Source organism: Anser anser (assembly GCF_964211835.1).
Source record: "Anser anser genome assembly, contig: HAP1_SCAFFOLD_133, whole genome shotgun sequence".
Lineage (NCBI taxonomy): Eukaryota > Metazoa > Chordata > Aves > Anseriformes > Anatidae > Anser > Anser anser.
The window spans coordinates 220,325-231,483 of record NW_028153510.1 but is presented as its reverse complement, the minus strand read 5'-3'; the positions used below and the strand labels follow the sequence as shown (position 1 = coordinate 231,483).

General features: G+C 53.1%; 2 protein-coding genes across 2 annotated transcripts; one reads left to right on the top strand and one right to left on the bottom strand.

Moving 5' to 3' along the window:
• Window positions 1–359: 359 nt before the first annotated feature.
• Window positions 360–7,356, top strand: LOC310892037 (olfactory receptor 14A16-like). The gene has a single exon (XM_083854219.1). It carries the CDS (start codon window positions 1,924–1,926, stop codon window positions 2,911–2,913), a length of 990 nt encoding a protein of 329 aa, XP_083710345.1. The 5' UTR covers window positions 360–1,923; the 3' UTR covers window positions 2,914–7,356.
• Window positions 7,357–7,499: 143 nt separating this feature from the next.
• LOC310892036 (olfactory receptor 14C36-like) lies at window positions 7,500–10,764 on the bottom strand. Its single transcript, XM_083854218.1, has one exon. It carries the CDS (start codon window positions 10,387–10,389, stop codon window positions 9,376–9,378), a length of 1,014 nt encoding a protein of 337 aa, XP_083710344.1. The 5' UTR covers window positions 10,390–10,764; the 3' UTR covers window positions 7,500–9,375.
• Window positions 10,765–11,159: the final 395 nt, after the last annotated feature.

Here is an 11,159-nt window from a genome sequence, read left to right as displayed (position 1 = left end):
CTGCTCACGGCTCCACAGCACTACAAGGAGAATTCCAGGAAGGTGTTACTAAGAATACAGGCAAGGGATGACAGCTTTCAGATGAGGAACTTGTAAAATGAGTGGTTTTTGTTTCCTCCTAAAGGAGAATGAATTGGCACTGTCAGGTGTAAATACAGCACTAAGATCTTTATCAGGAGAAATCAGTAGATCTGCCAGGTTCCTCATAAAGGCCATTAACACACTGCTCTGCTTACAGACTGCACCAGCATCGCCTTTGCTGGACACATCTGGGTTTATCTGACCTGCTCTTGTGCACCTGCATGCAGGGAGATTCTTTTCATCACCTCCCTGCTGCCAGGGGGTGTCTGTAGGGCAAAGCTGTGTGAACAGGGGCTGGGCTGGGGTCTGTGAGTGACGACAAGAAGGAGATGTGGGAAGCAGCTACTGGAAGGGACAGCTGCGGGCAGCAGAGACATTGGCAGAGAAGGAGATGGATCTTGTGGCAGAAATGCTGTGGTGGGTGGACTTTGGCTGCTCCCTGTCTGTCCCTCCCATGCGGATGCTGTCCTCTGAGCAAGCCCCCTCGTTCTCCTCTCCCCCCAGCAGAGCCTCTGCCTTCAAGGCCGGGGGGTCCAGGCCATGAGCCGCCTCCTCTGCAGCCACAGCTCCCGCAGAGCAGAGCTCCGTCTCCCCTGACACGGGCTGGTTTCACTCTGCGGATCAAAGAGGCTGGGAGTTACAGCCCTGTGACTGCTGTCTGGGGGTGATGTGAACAGCTGCGTAGGGAGGAGGCTTTCTTGAGTGTCCGGCTGTCTCCTCTCCTCCTCTCAGCAGGAGGAACACAGTACATTTCCTTCTTTCTCCATTTGTGTGCACTGCTCCTGTTCTCGCTGTGGCACTCTCTGGCAGTAACAGTGCTGATGGGGGATGTTAAGCTCCTGTTCTCGCACTGCCCCTGCCCCAGAGGTGCTTTCCTTGGACCAAGGTGCCCAGGTCCCCTTTGAACATTTCAAGTCCTGTGCAATGCAGTCCCTTCAGCTGGGCAATGAGGTCACGCTCCTGAGGAGACGTCAGCTTGAGGTTATCGCTATGAAGGTATCCCTGGAAAGCTGCAACAGGCCCCAAGAAGGGCACAGCTTCTTTGTGCCCTTTTGCATTTCCCAGAGCCTTTATTTCAGCCACGTGAATCAGGAGCCCCGTCCTGTCCCTCTCCACCTTCTCCCCATAGCTGGGCGGGGAAAGAGAGGAGTTGTGCATTCGCACTCAGCACAGTCCGGGCTCTTTTTCAGAGCAACGTGTGGGGGCAGTCACCCTCCAGCTGAGCACTTTGCCTCCAAGCACTGGCTTGTGTTGATACTGAGAACAACGGAAAAAGATTTTTACCATTTCTCAGATGTTGTGGGGGAATCTAAATCCTAAAAAGGTACAGAAGTAGACACTTTTGTTGCACCTTGTCTTCTGGGGAGCAGGCTGTGAAGTTTTACAGGGTGAAAGGGTACTTCCAAGCTTTTAAAATTCCATTACCCATACAGTACCTGGATAAAGGGTGTGATAAAGGGAAACTGATGTGAAGACAGAGTCCACCTTATCAAAACAAAGAGGTATGCAGATGATTGGGCCAATTGTGCCTCCATGAGCCTGTTTCTGGTTCTGATATCATCTGTGAAGGAGGGTAAACTAGGATGAGATGAATCTGTCTTTCTTCCCTTACACAGGCTGATGGCCAATATGCCATCATCTCTCATGGTGGTAAATAGGCAAAAACCCTCACTGGACCAAATGCCACTCATGAAATGCAGGGACCCAGTCGCTGAAAACGTCTCCCTTCACATATAGGAAGCCCCATGTGTCCAGTGTGAGCAGGAATGAGTCCTCTGAAATCTGTCTTAATATCTCCTTCTGTTTTCTCCTTGGACAGGTGCCAATTCCCTGGAGCACCAGATGTCCAACAGCAGCTCCATCACCGAGTTCCTCCTCCTGCCATTCGCAGACACGCGGGAGCTGCAGCTCCTGCACTTCGCGCTCTTCCTGGCCATCTACCTGGCTGCCCTCCTGGGCAACGGCCTCATCCTCACCGCCGTAGCCTGCGACCACCGCCTCCACACCCCCATGTACTTCTTCCTCCTCAACCTCGCCCTCCTCGACCTGGGCTGCATCTCCACCACTCTCCCCAAAGCCATGGCCAATTCTCTCTGGGACACCAGGGCCATCTCCTATGCAGGATGTGTTGCACAGGTCTTTCTTTTTCTCTTCCTGATGTCAGCAGAGTATTCTCTTCTCACCATTATGTCCTACGACCGCTACGTTGCCATCTGCAAGCCTCTGCACTATGCGAGCCTTCTGGGCATCAGAGCTTGTGCCCAGATGGGAGCAGCTGCCTGGGGCAGTGGGGTTCTCTATGCTCTGCTGCACACTACCAATACATTTTCACTGCCCCTCTGCAGAGGCAATGTTTTGGAGCAGTTCTTCTGTGAAATCCCCCAGATCCTCAAGCTCTCCTGCTCAAATTCCTACGTCAGGGAAGTTGCACTCCTCATATTGAGTGGTTTTCTGTTTTTGGGGTGTTTTGTTTTCATTGTTTTTTCCTATGTGCAGATTTTCAGGACTGTGCTGAGGATCCCCTCTCAGCAGGGACGGCACAAAGCCTTTTCCACGTGTCTCCCTCACCTGGCCGTGGTCTCCCTGTTTATTAGCACAGGAAGTTTTTCCTACCTGAAGTCCCTCTCCCTGTCCTCCCCATCCTTGAATGTCGTGGTGGCAGTTCTGTACTCGGTGATGCCTCCAGCAGTGAACCCCCTCATCTACAGCATGAGGAACCAGGAGCTGAAGGATGCCCTGAGGAAAGTGATTTTGTGGACATTTTTCAGAAGTGATAAAATTTTCCTCTCTCCACGAATGACTCACAGTCTGTCCCATGACAGACCTGTTTGATTTTAGTTTCTGTTATTGTTTTTTTTATCCATATAATATATATTATTTATTAATATACACGAGTACATTTTTTTCTGTTGTTTTTGTTATATGTGGTTACCATGTTCCTTCACAACTGTTCGGATTCCTTCCACTTCTGCTGGGGCATCAACCTTCTTTCTTTCTCCTGGAGCCCACATAAAGTATGTATCTGGGTGTGAGATGACCCTCTCATAGCCTCTGTGTGATATCTCTGTATCTGAGGCAAAGGAGGTGTCTGCTGTCTCTGTGGTGGCAGTGGGGATGCAGCAGGCACAGGCACGGGAGACTGCAGGGGGATTCATGTTGTCTTCAGGCATATCTGAACATACCTAGTGCCTTTGGAAATGCTCCATAATCCTTCCAAGCACCTTGCATACCTAAAGACCCCTGGGGAAGGAGTTTTGGCAGCACTCGTTCCCATCCATCTGGGTTTTCTTCCCACCCTGACCAGCATGGCCAGAACATAGTCAACCAGGAGCACTCAAAAAGATGAGAGGAGGGATGGGGACCGATGCGGTGACCTGGGCTTTAAATTGCCTTGGAGAGGCAAGCATGACACAGGAGCCTTATCAGTCTGCTGCTGTTCCTCAGTCCCTGTCCCTAGCACATGTCCTTGAGACAATCTCCCCACCCTGAGTGCTTGCCAGTACCCCAGACATAACCCTTGGGCAAGGCTGGAGGCACTGGGGTGAATCTGGAGGGCCATGGTCCAGTTGTGACCATGGGCAGGACAAGCCCTCTTCTGGATCTTCTGCAGGGTTGGCAGCCTCTGTGAGCCCCACGAGAGGAGGGAGCAGACAGAGGAGGTCCTGGGGCCCTGCAGACCATCCTCATGCCCAAGGGGCTCTCAAGCAGCATACCTCAAGGCAGAGATCATAGAATCACAGAATCATCGAACAGCTTGGGTTGGAAGAGACCTTGAAGACCATCTAGTTCCAACCCTCCTGCCACGGGCAGGGATGCCGCCAACTAGATCAGGTTGCCAGAGCCTCGTCCAACCTGGCCTTCAACACCTCCAGGGATAGGGCATCCACAACTTCTCTGGGCAACCTGTTCCAGTGCCTCACCACCCTCTGAGTGAAGCATTTCCTCCTAATCTCTAATCTAAATCTCCCCTCTTTTCCTTGAAAAACAATCTCCCTTGTCCTGTCATTATCCTTTGCTTATGCAGCCCAGAATGCAGTTGGCCTTCTGGGTTGCAAGCACACACTGCTGGCTCATGTCGAGCTTTTCATCCACTGGAACTCCCGAGTCTTTCTCTGCAGGGCTGCTCTCAATGAGTTCTTCACCCAGTCTGTCCTCATGTCTGGGATTGCCCTGACCCAGGTGCAGCACCTTGCACTCAGTCTTGTTGAACCTCATTAGGTTCACATGGGCCCACTTGTCTAGCTTGTCCAGGTCCCTTGGATGGCATCCCTTCCTTCTGGTGTATCGCTGCACCACTCAGCTTAGTGTCATCTGCACACTTGCTGAGGGTGCACTCGATCCCGCTGTCTGTGTCGTTGATATTGATATTAAACAGCACCAGACCCAAGACAGACCCTTGAGGAACACCACTCGCCACTGGCCTCCACCTGGACATGGAGCCAACACTTCTGGGCACAGCCTTCAAGCCAATTCATTATTGACTGAATGCTCCACCCTTCAAATCCACCGCTCTCCAGCTTGGAGATCAGGATGTCATGTGGGACTGTGTCAAAGGCTTTGTAGAATTCCAGGTAGGTGCCATCTTTCCTTGTCAGCTGATGCAATCACTCCATTAGAGAAGGCCACCAGATTGGTCAGACATGATTTGCTGTGCTTCTTGTAGCAGGAAAAAAGGAGAAACTGCCCAAGAAAGCTACCACCAGCCCCAGCCCCTCATGCCAGTAGTTCCCAGCACCAGCCTTCCACCACGGTTTGGGGAGGGCCGACTGCTGAAATGTGAGCACCTCCATCCTCCTGCTGGGCTCAGGGCCTGTACCGGGGGAACGGCCAGCCCAGCCTGGTCCCTCTCCGGGCCCAGAGCCCAGCCAGCCCCAGGGCAGGGCTGTCTGCAAACCCCTGTGTGGGACATGCTGGGGCTGGGACAAGGCTGGGTGAAGCGGGGAGGCTGCTAAAGCAGAAGGGCAGTGGGGGGCTGGGGCAGTGAGGGCTGGCAGGGAGCTGTGCTGGAGGAATATTTCCTTACCCCTGCACGCGTGCTGCCCCATGTGGTGACTGCAGAGAGGTCCCAGGGGGCTGCAGGTGGGACAGTGGGGCTTGGTTGTCCTGCAGAGGGGAATGCACAAAAAGCCATAATAGTACAGGAAGCTTCCACAGTGCCAGGACCCCCAATTTACCCCAAAACTCAATGCCCAGCTTCGGTGCGTTAACCTTGGCTGTCTCCCAGGTGCCCACCATGCTGCTTTCTCAACACCCCTCCTCAGCAGGATACAGGGAGAAAATACAAATAAATAACTCATGGACTGAGGTAAGGACCAAGAAATGGCTCACAACTACCGTTGCAGACAGGACACACTTGGGGAAGATTAACGTCATTTATTGCCAGCACATAACAGTGTAGAGCAGTGACAAGTAAAGACAACTAGAAACAACTTTATCACCACTCCACTTCTTCTACCTCCTCCCAGCAAGAGGTGCAGGGTGATAAGGAATGGGGGCATCAGTCCATGGTGCTTCGTCTCCGCTGCTCCTTCCAGGTTACTCTCTTCCCTTCTCCAGTGTGGGGTCACTCCCATGGGATGCCATTCCCAAACTGATCCTACATGACCTCCCCACAGACAGCAGCTCTTCAAGAAGAGCTTCAGTATGGATCTGTACCAAGCTGGGGAAAGTCCTTCAGGAATGGACTGCTCCTCTCCATGGGCTGCAGCTCCCACCAGAAATCTTGCTCCTGTGGTTACTCCTCTCCATGGGCTGCAGCCTCCTTCAGGCCACATCCACCTGCTCCACCAGGGGCTCCTGCACGCATCTGCAGGGCTGCTTCTCTCACATTTTCTCACTCTTCTGCCAGCTGTTGCTGCACAAAGATTTTTTTTTTATACTTTCTAAAAAATATTATCAAAGATGCACAACTAGTGTCACTCGTTGGCTCAGCTTTGACCTGCAGCCAGCGGATCCCTTTTTGAGAGGGAGCTACTAGCTCTGATCTGAACTGGGGCAGCTCCTTTAGTCTCAATAAGCCACCTCCAGCAATTATTCCACATCTGGGGCAGCTCCTGGTCCCTTCTCACAAAGGCCACCCATGCAGCCCAATACACATGTTAGGGAAGAAAAGTATGCTGCAGAACTCCTAAAGAGGGTCCTTCAAAAAGGAAAATGCCCTTGCAGGATAGGCTGATTTGAAGTAGTAGGTCCCACCATTGCAGCCTGGGAACCATTATTCATTATAACTGGGAAACTGAAAAGGCAGTAAGAAGGTAGCTTGTGCCATTTGAACCATGTAGTTTGCCTGATGTGATTCACAGGATCACCTAGAGAAACAGATGAGAAGGTAAAGAATGCAAAAAAGGACATTCAGAAATTGGAGGAGGAGGAAATTCCCAAATTAACTGTCTTAACCAGAGGAGAGGAAGATGGGGCCCTACCTTTGCTGGGGCCCCAGGCACAAGAAAGATGTGAACCTGTTAGAGTGAGTCCAGAGCAGGGCCACAAAGATTATCAGAGGGCTGGAGAACCTCTCCTGTGAAGAAAAGCTGAGAGAGGTGGGGCTGTTTAGCGTGGAGAAGAGAAGGCTCCAGGTAGACCTTACTGCAGCCTTTCAGTACTTAAAGGTGTCTTATAAAAAGGATGGAGAAAGACTCTACTCGGGTAGATAATGATAGGACAAGGGCGAAAGGTTGTAAACTAAAAGAAGATAGATTTCGATTAGACATTACGAAGAAATTCTTCACTCAGAGGGTGGTGAGGCACTGGAACAGGTTGCCCAGAGAAGCTGTGGATGCCCCATCCCTGGAGATACTCAAGCCAGGTTGGATGGGGCCTTGGCCAACCTGATCCAGTGGGTGGCATCCGTGCCTGTGGCAGGGGGGGTTGGAGTTAAATGATCTTTAAGGTTCCTTCCAACCAAAGCCATTCTATGATTCTATGATATGATTGCATGAAGATCTTAGGGCCCACAGACATAGTCTCTGGTTACAAATCAAAGAGCTGTAGTTGGGAGTCACAAAAACACAAGTCCTAGAAACAGAAGAAGAAGTTTTAGAAAATGAGCTAGAGGAAGCCAGAACAGCATGTCAGTTTCTAGCAGAGCTATGGAAAGTCAATAACACAACTCTCAATCATCTCAAGGGAGTCACTGCAGTCTAGGAACTCCAGACGACAGCCTGGACAAGTCCATAGGTTCTGTGAGGGAGGCCGAGGTTCCTGTGGGCTGGCACCATGCATTCTGGAACACTTGCCAGTGGATTCTTGAAGATGACCTTCACTGGAAATGACCATTGGGACCTTGAGAAACTCGTGCAGGGTCACTGTGAAAAATTTAGGCTGGAAGACTCCAGAGTGGGTGACTTTGAGTGGCTGTGGCAGAGCCCAGCAGCCTGCCCCAGTCTGGGAGTATGTCCCCATCCATCTAGTGAATTTAAAAGGGATTAATATGAACAGACCCAAGAGGTCAATCTGCATAATACGGAGAAGTAAGGGTTCTTGTGCTGCAGGTGCAGCAGGCAGGAGGCCTTGGATAGGGCCTCAGAAGAGTCAAGCAGATCTAATCTGGTTCATCCCTGAGCTAAGACGAACACTGTGAGCAGAGCGAAGGACACCGAGTGGTGCCCTAGCATGAAGGAGGATGCAGAGCACAGCTGTAAGAGGTATCTTTCTTGTGCCACGACCGACGCAGGTTCGTCTGAAGTGAAAGCCCCAGCCCAGGACCCATGGAGTGAAGGTCCCTGGGCACAACTGCAGAAAGACTTTGCAAGACCTCTGCCAGTGACAGCTTGAAACACCAAATGCATCTTGGCAGTAGTAGGTCCTTTTGGCTCAGGGGCAGATGTCCTCCCTGGCAACACCACCACGGAGGCCACCACTGCAAAGCTGCTGCGTGACACCGACTGCGTGACACCCCGGGGTCCAGAGAGGGGAGAGGGGAAGGGGAGAGGCAGGCCGTGGGGAGGGGGCTGGAGTGAGGTCACTGCCACTGCAGCAGCCTGACTGGCCCTCAGAAGGGCTGGCCGGCAGGCACTGTGACATCATCCCGCGCATCAGAGAGCCCCTGGGCAGAAATGACGTCACTGCAGAGGGGAGGGCGAGGGGCTGGCAGAGCCCCATCGAGGGGCTGGCTGTGGGTCCCCTCTGCTACAGCCACCTGACGGCGCGGGGCAGGCAGGAGGGCAGGCAGGGCTCGTGGCCGCCTTGCTCAGGACGAGCCCTGGGCGAGCTGGGTGAGAAATCTGTGCCTTAGCTCCAGCAAAAGCTCTTCTCTTTGCTCTTGACTTTTCTCGATAACACCACTTCCAGGTGAGCTCTGCCCTTGCTAAAACCATACCTCCACCTCCACCATAAATTTCTGTTTCAGAGCCTGTCCTTGCTGCCACACCCTGGCAGATCCTTTGTGGCCCCTGTCTGCACCCTGTCCCTGCAGCGTCCCAGTCCCACTGCCCCACACATGCTCCCACAGCCGTGCTGCCAAGGCACCACACATGGTAGTGCACATTCAGGGCTGGGTCAAGCTCCCCCTGTTACAATCCCAATGGCACCCTCAGGGTCCCTTCCCGCCATGGCCCTCCTGCCTTTGCAGCCTCCTCCAGCCCCCGGCCCCTGCCCTGACCCAGCCACATCCCATGGGGGCCTCTGCAGACAGCCCTGCTCCAGGTCTGCAGGGCTCTGGGCCAGGACAGAGGCCAGCAGGGCTAGCCGTTCCCTCGACACAGGCCGCGAGCCTGGCTCTCCCATCTCCTTGCCCTCTGCCCACCTCCCTGCCCTCATCCCAGTCCAGTGGTAGCAGTCCCAGGGCAGTGCCCACCACAGCCCCAGCCCCTCTGAAGGGCACAGCAGCTCCTAGGGCACAGAGGGCTCAGCCCCACAGATGGGAACGTCCATGGAACAAGCGTACAGAGGTCAGTGTACCATGCTGTGTCCCCTGCACTCCTCTGCAGCACATCCTCAGAGGCCCGCAGCCCTTCTGTGACATCCCTGGGGGTCCTCAGGCAGTTCCTGCTGCCCCAGGGCCAGGGCAGCCTGACCTGAGCTGCTGCAGCCAGAAAGGGGTTTACTGGTCCCATTATGTCCTGCTCTGCTGAGAGTGGGGTCCAGACAAAGAATTTGCTGTAGGTTCATTTATTTTGTTTAAATACACAGAGAAGCTGGCTCCTTGTTTATGCAGAGCCTCAGGGTCACAAAAGATATGTTGGTATTTAAGTACAAGGTCATGAAGAATGGCATTTCTTTGTGGAAAACATTATCACAAGGGGAAAATGAAAAAGAAAACCAAATTCATCTAGAAGTACAACCAGGCTTAGCCTGTCATGACATAAACCACAATTCAAGTGTAGAAGAAGACAAGAAGCAGTCTATAGCTGCTGAAAGGTCCAATCGATTTCCTGAGCAAATCCTGATAAACATCCATGACATCACTTTCCTAATGGCATTCTTGAGCTCCTGGTTTCTCATGCTGTAGATGAGGGGGTTCACTGCTGGGGGCATCACTGCATATAGAACAGCCATTATCATGTCCAGGGATGGAGAGGAGATAGTGGGAGGCTTCAGGTAGGCAGATACACCAGTGCTAACCAGCAGGGAGACCACGACCAGGTGAGGGAGGCACGTGGAAAAGGCTTTGTGCCGGCCCTGCTCAGAGGGCATCCTCAGCACAGCCCTGAAGATCTGTACATAGGACAGCACGATGAATACAAAACACCCCAAAACCAGGAAACCACTGAATGTGAGAAGCCCAACTTCCCTGAGGTAGGAATCTGAGCAGGAGAGCTTGAGGATCTGGGAGATTTCACAGAAGAACTGGTCCACAGTATTGCCTTGGCAGAGGGGCAGGGAAAATGTATTGGCAGTGTGCAGCAGAGCATAGAGAACCCCACTGCCCCAGGCAGCTGCTGCCATCTGGGCACAAGCTCTGCTGCCCAGGAGGCTCCCGTAGTGCAGAGGCTTGCAGATGGCAACGTAGCGGTCGTAGGCCATGACGGTGAGAAGAAACAAATCTGCTGACATCAGAGAGGGAAAGAAAAAGACTTGTGCAACACATCCCGCATAGGAAATGGCCCTGGTGTCCCAGAGGGAATTGGCCATGGCTTTGGGGAGAGTGGTGGAGACGCAGCCCAGGTCGAGGAGGGCAAGGTTGAGGAGGAAGAAGTACATGGGGGTGTGGAGGCGGTGGTCGCAGGCTACGGCGGTGAGGATGAGGCCGTTGCCCAGGAGGGCAGCCAGGTAGATGGCCAGGAAGAGCGCGAAGTGCAGGAGCTGCAGCTCCCGCGTGTCTGCGAATGCCAGCAGGAGGAACTCGGTGATGGAGCTGCTGTTGGGCATTTTCTGACATTGGACACAGTTGTCTGTTGAAGAGGATAAGGCAGAAAAAAGTTAGAAGAGACTTCTCTGAGGAAAACCTATCACAAAACTTAGAGCAACCCACGCCTGAGCCTCTCTCTTTGCAAGAGAACATTTCTGCAGCTCTATCACTTGAGTCCCAGCTGATGCTGTCTGAGAGTGGCACTGGGAGCAGGGATTGCTGTGGGCTCCAGAGGAGTCCCTCCTGCCGTGAAGCAGGCGGCAAGCAGGACCATGGGGGAAACTCAAGTTCAGTCCACTTATCAGATCCATGAACTTTGCAGTGTTGTTGCAAAGAACACCTCCAACCAGTGTAGAGCAAGGCAGATTTTCTTTTGCTTAGGGCAATGATCACACTCTTGTGTTTCCCAATAAATGGAGACAGCTTAAAGCCCCAGTCCCAGTGCAGCTGGACAGAATCCTCACCTTGTCTGCAGGTGCATGAGCAGGATCTCAGCTTTTCTCTCTTCGCCAGGGCTGCAGATGCCTCCCTCCAGCTGCCCACAGACAGCCGTCCAGCAGCACGGACATGGCCTTAGAACGGAGGTGTCTTCTGCTTCGGGCACCTGGATAACACAAGGATGCCATGAGAGAGCTGCATCCTGCTGGAGAGCAGCCTGCACACCAGGAGGACGCCCCAAGGACAGAGATGAATATTTGCAAGCTGGGGTGTCCCAGCATCCCAGCTGCACCCCTGCAGTGTCTGGAGCAGGCTTGGCCACTCTGCTCTTGGTTTACTAGGGGCAGCTAGG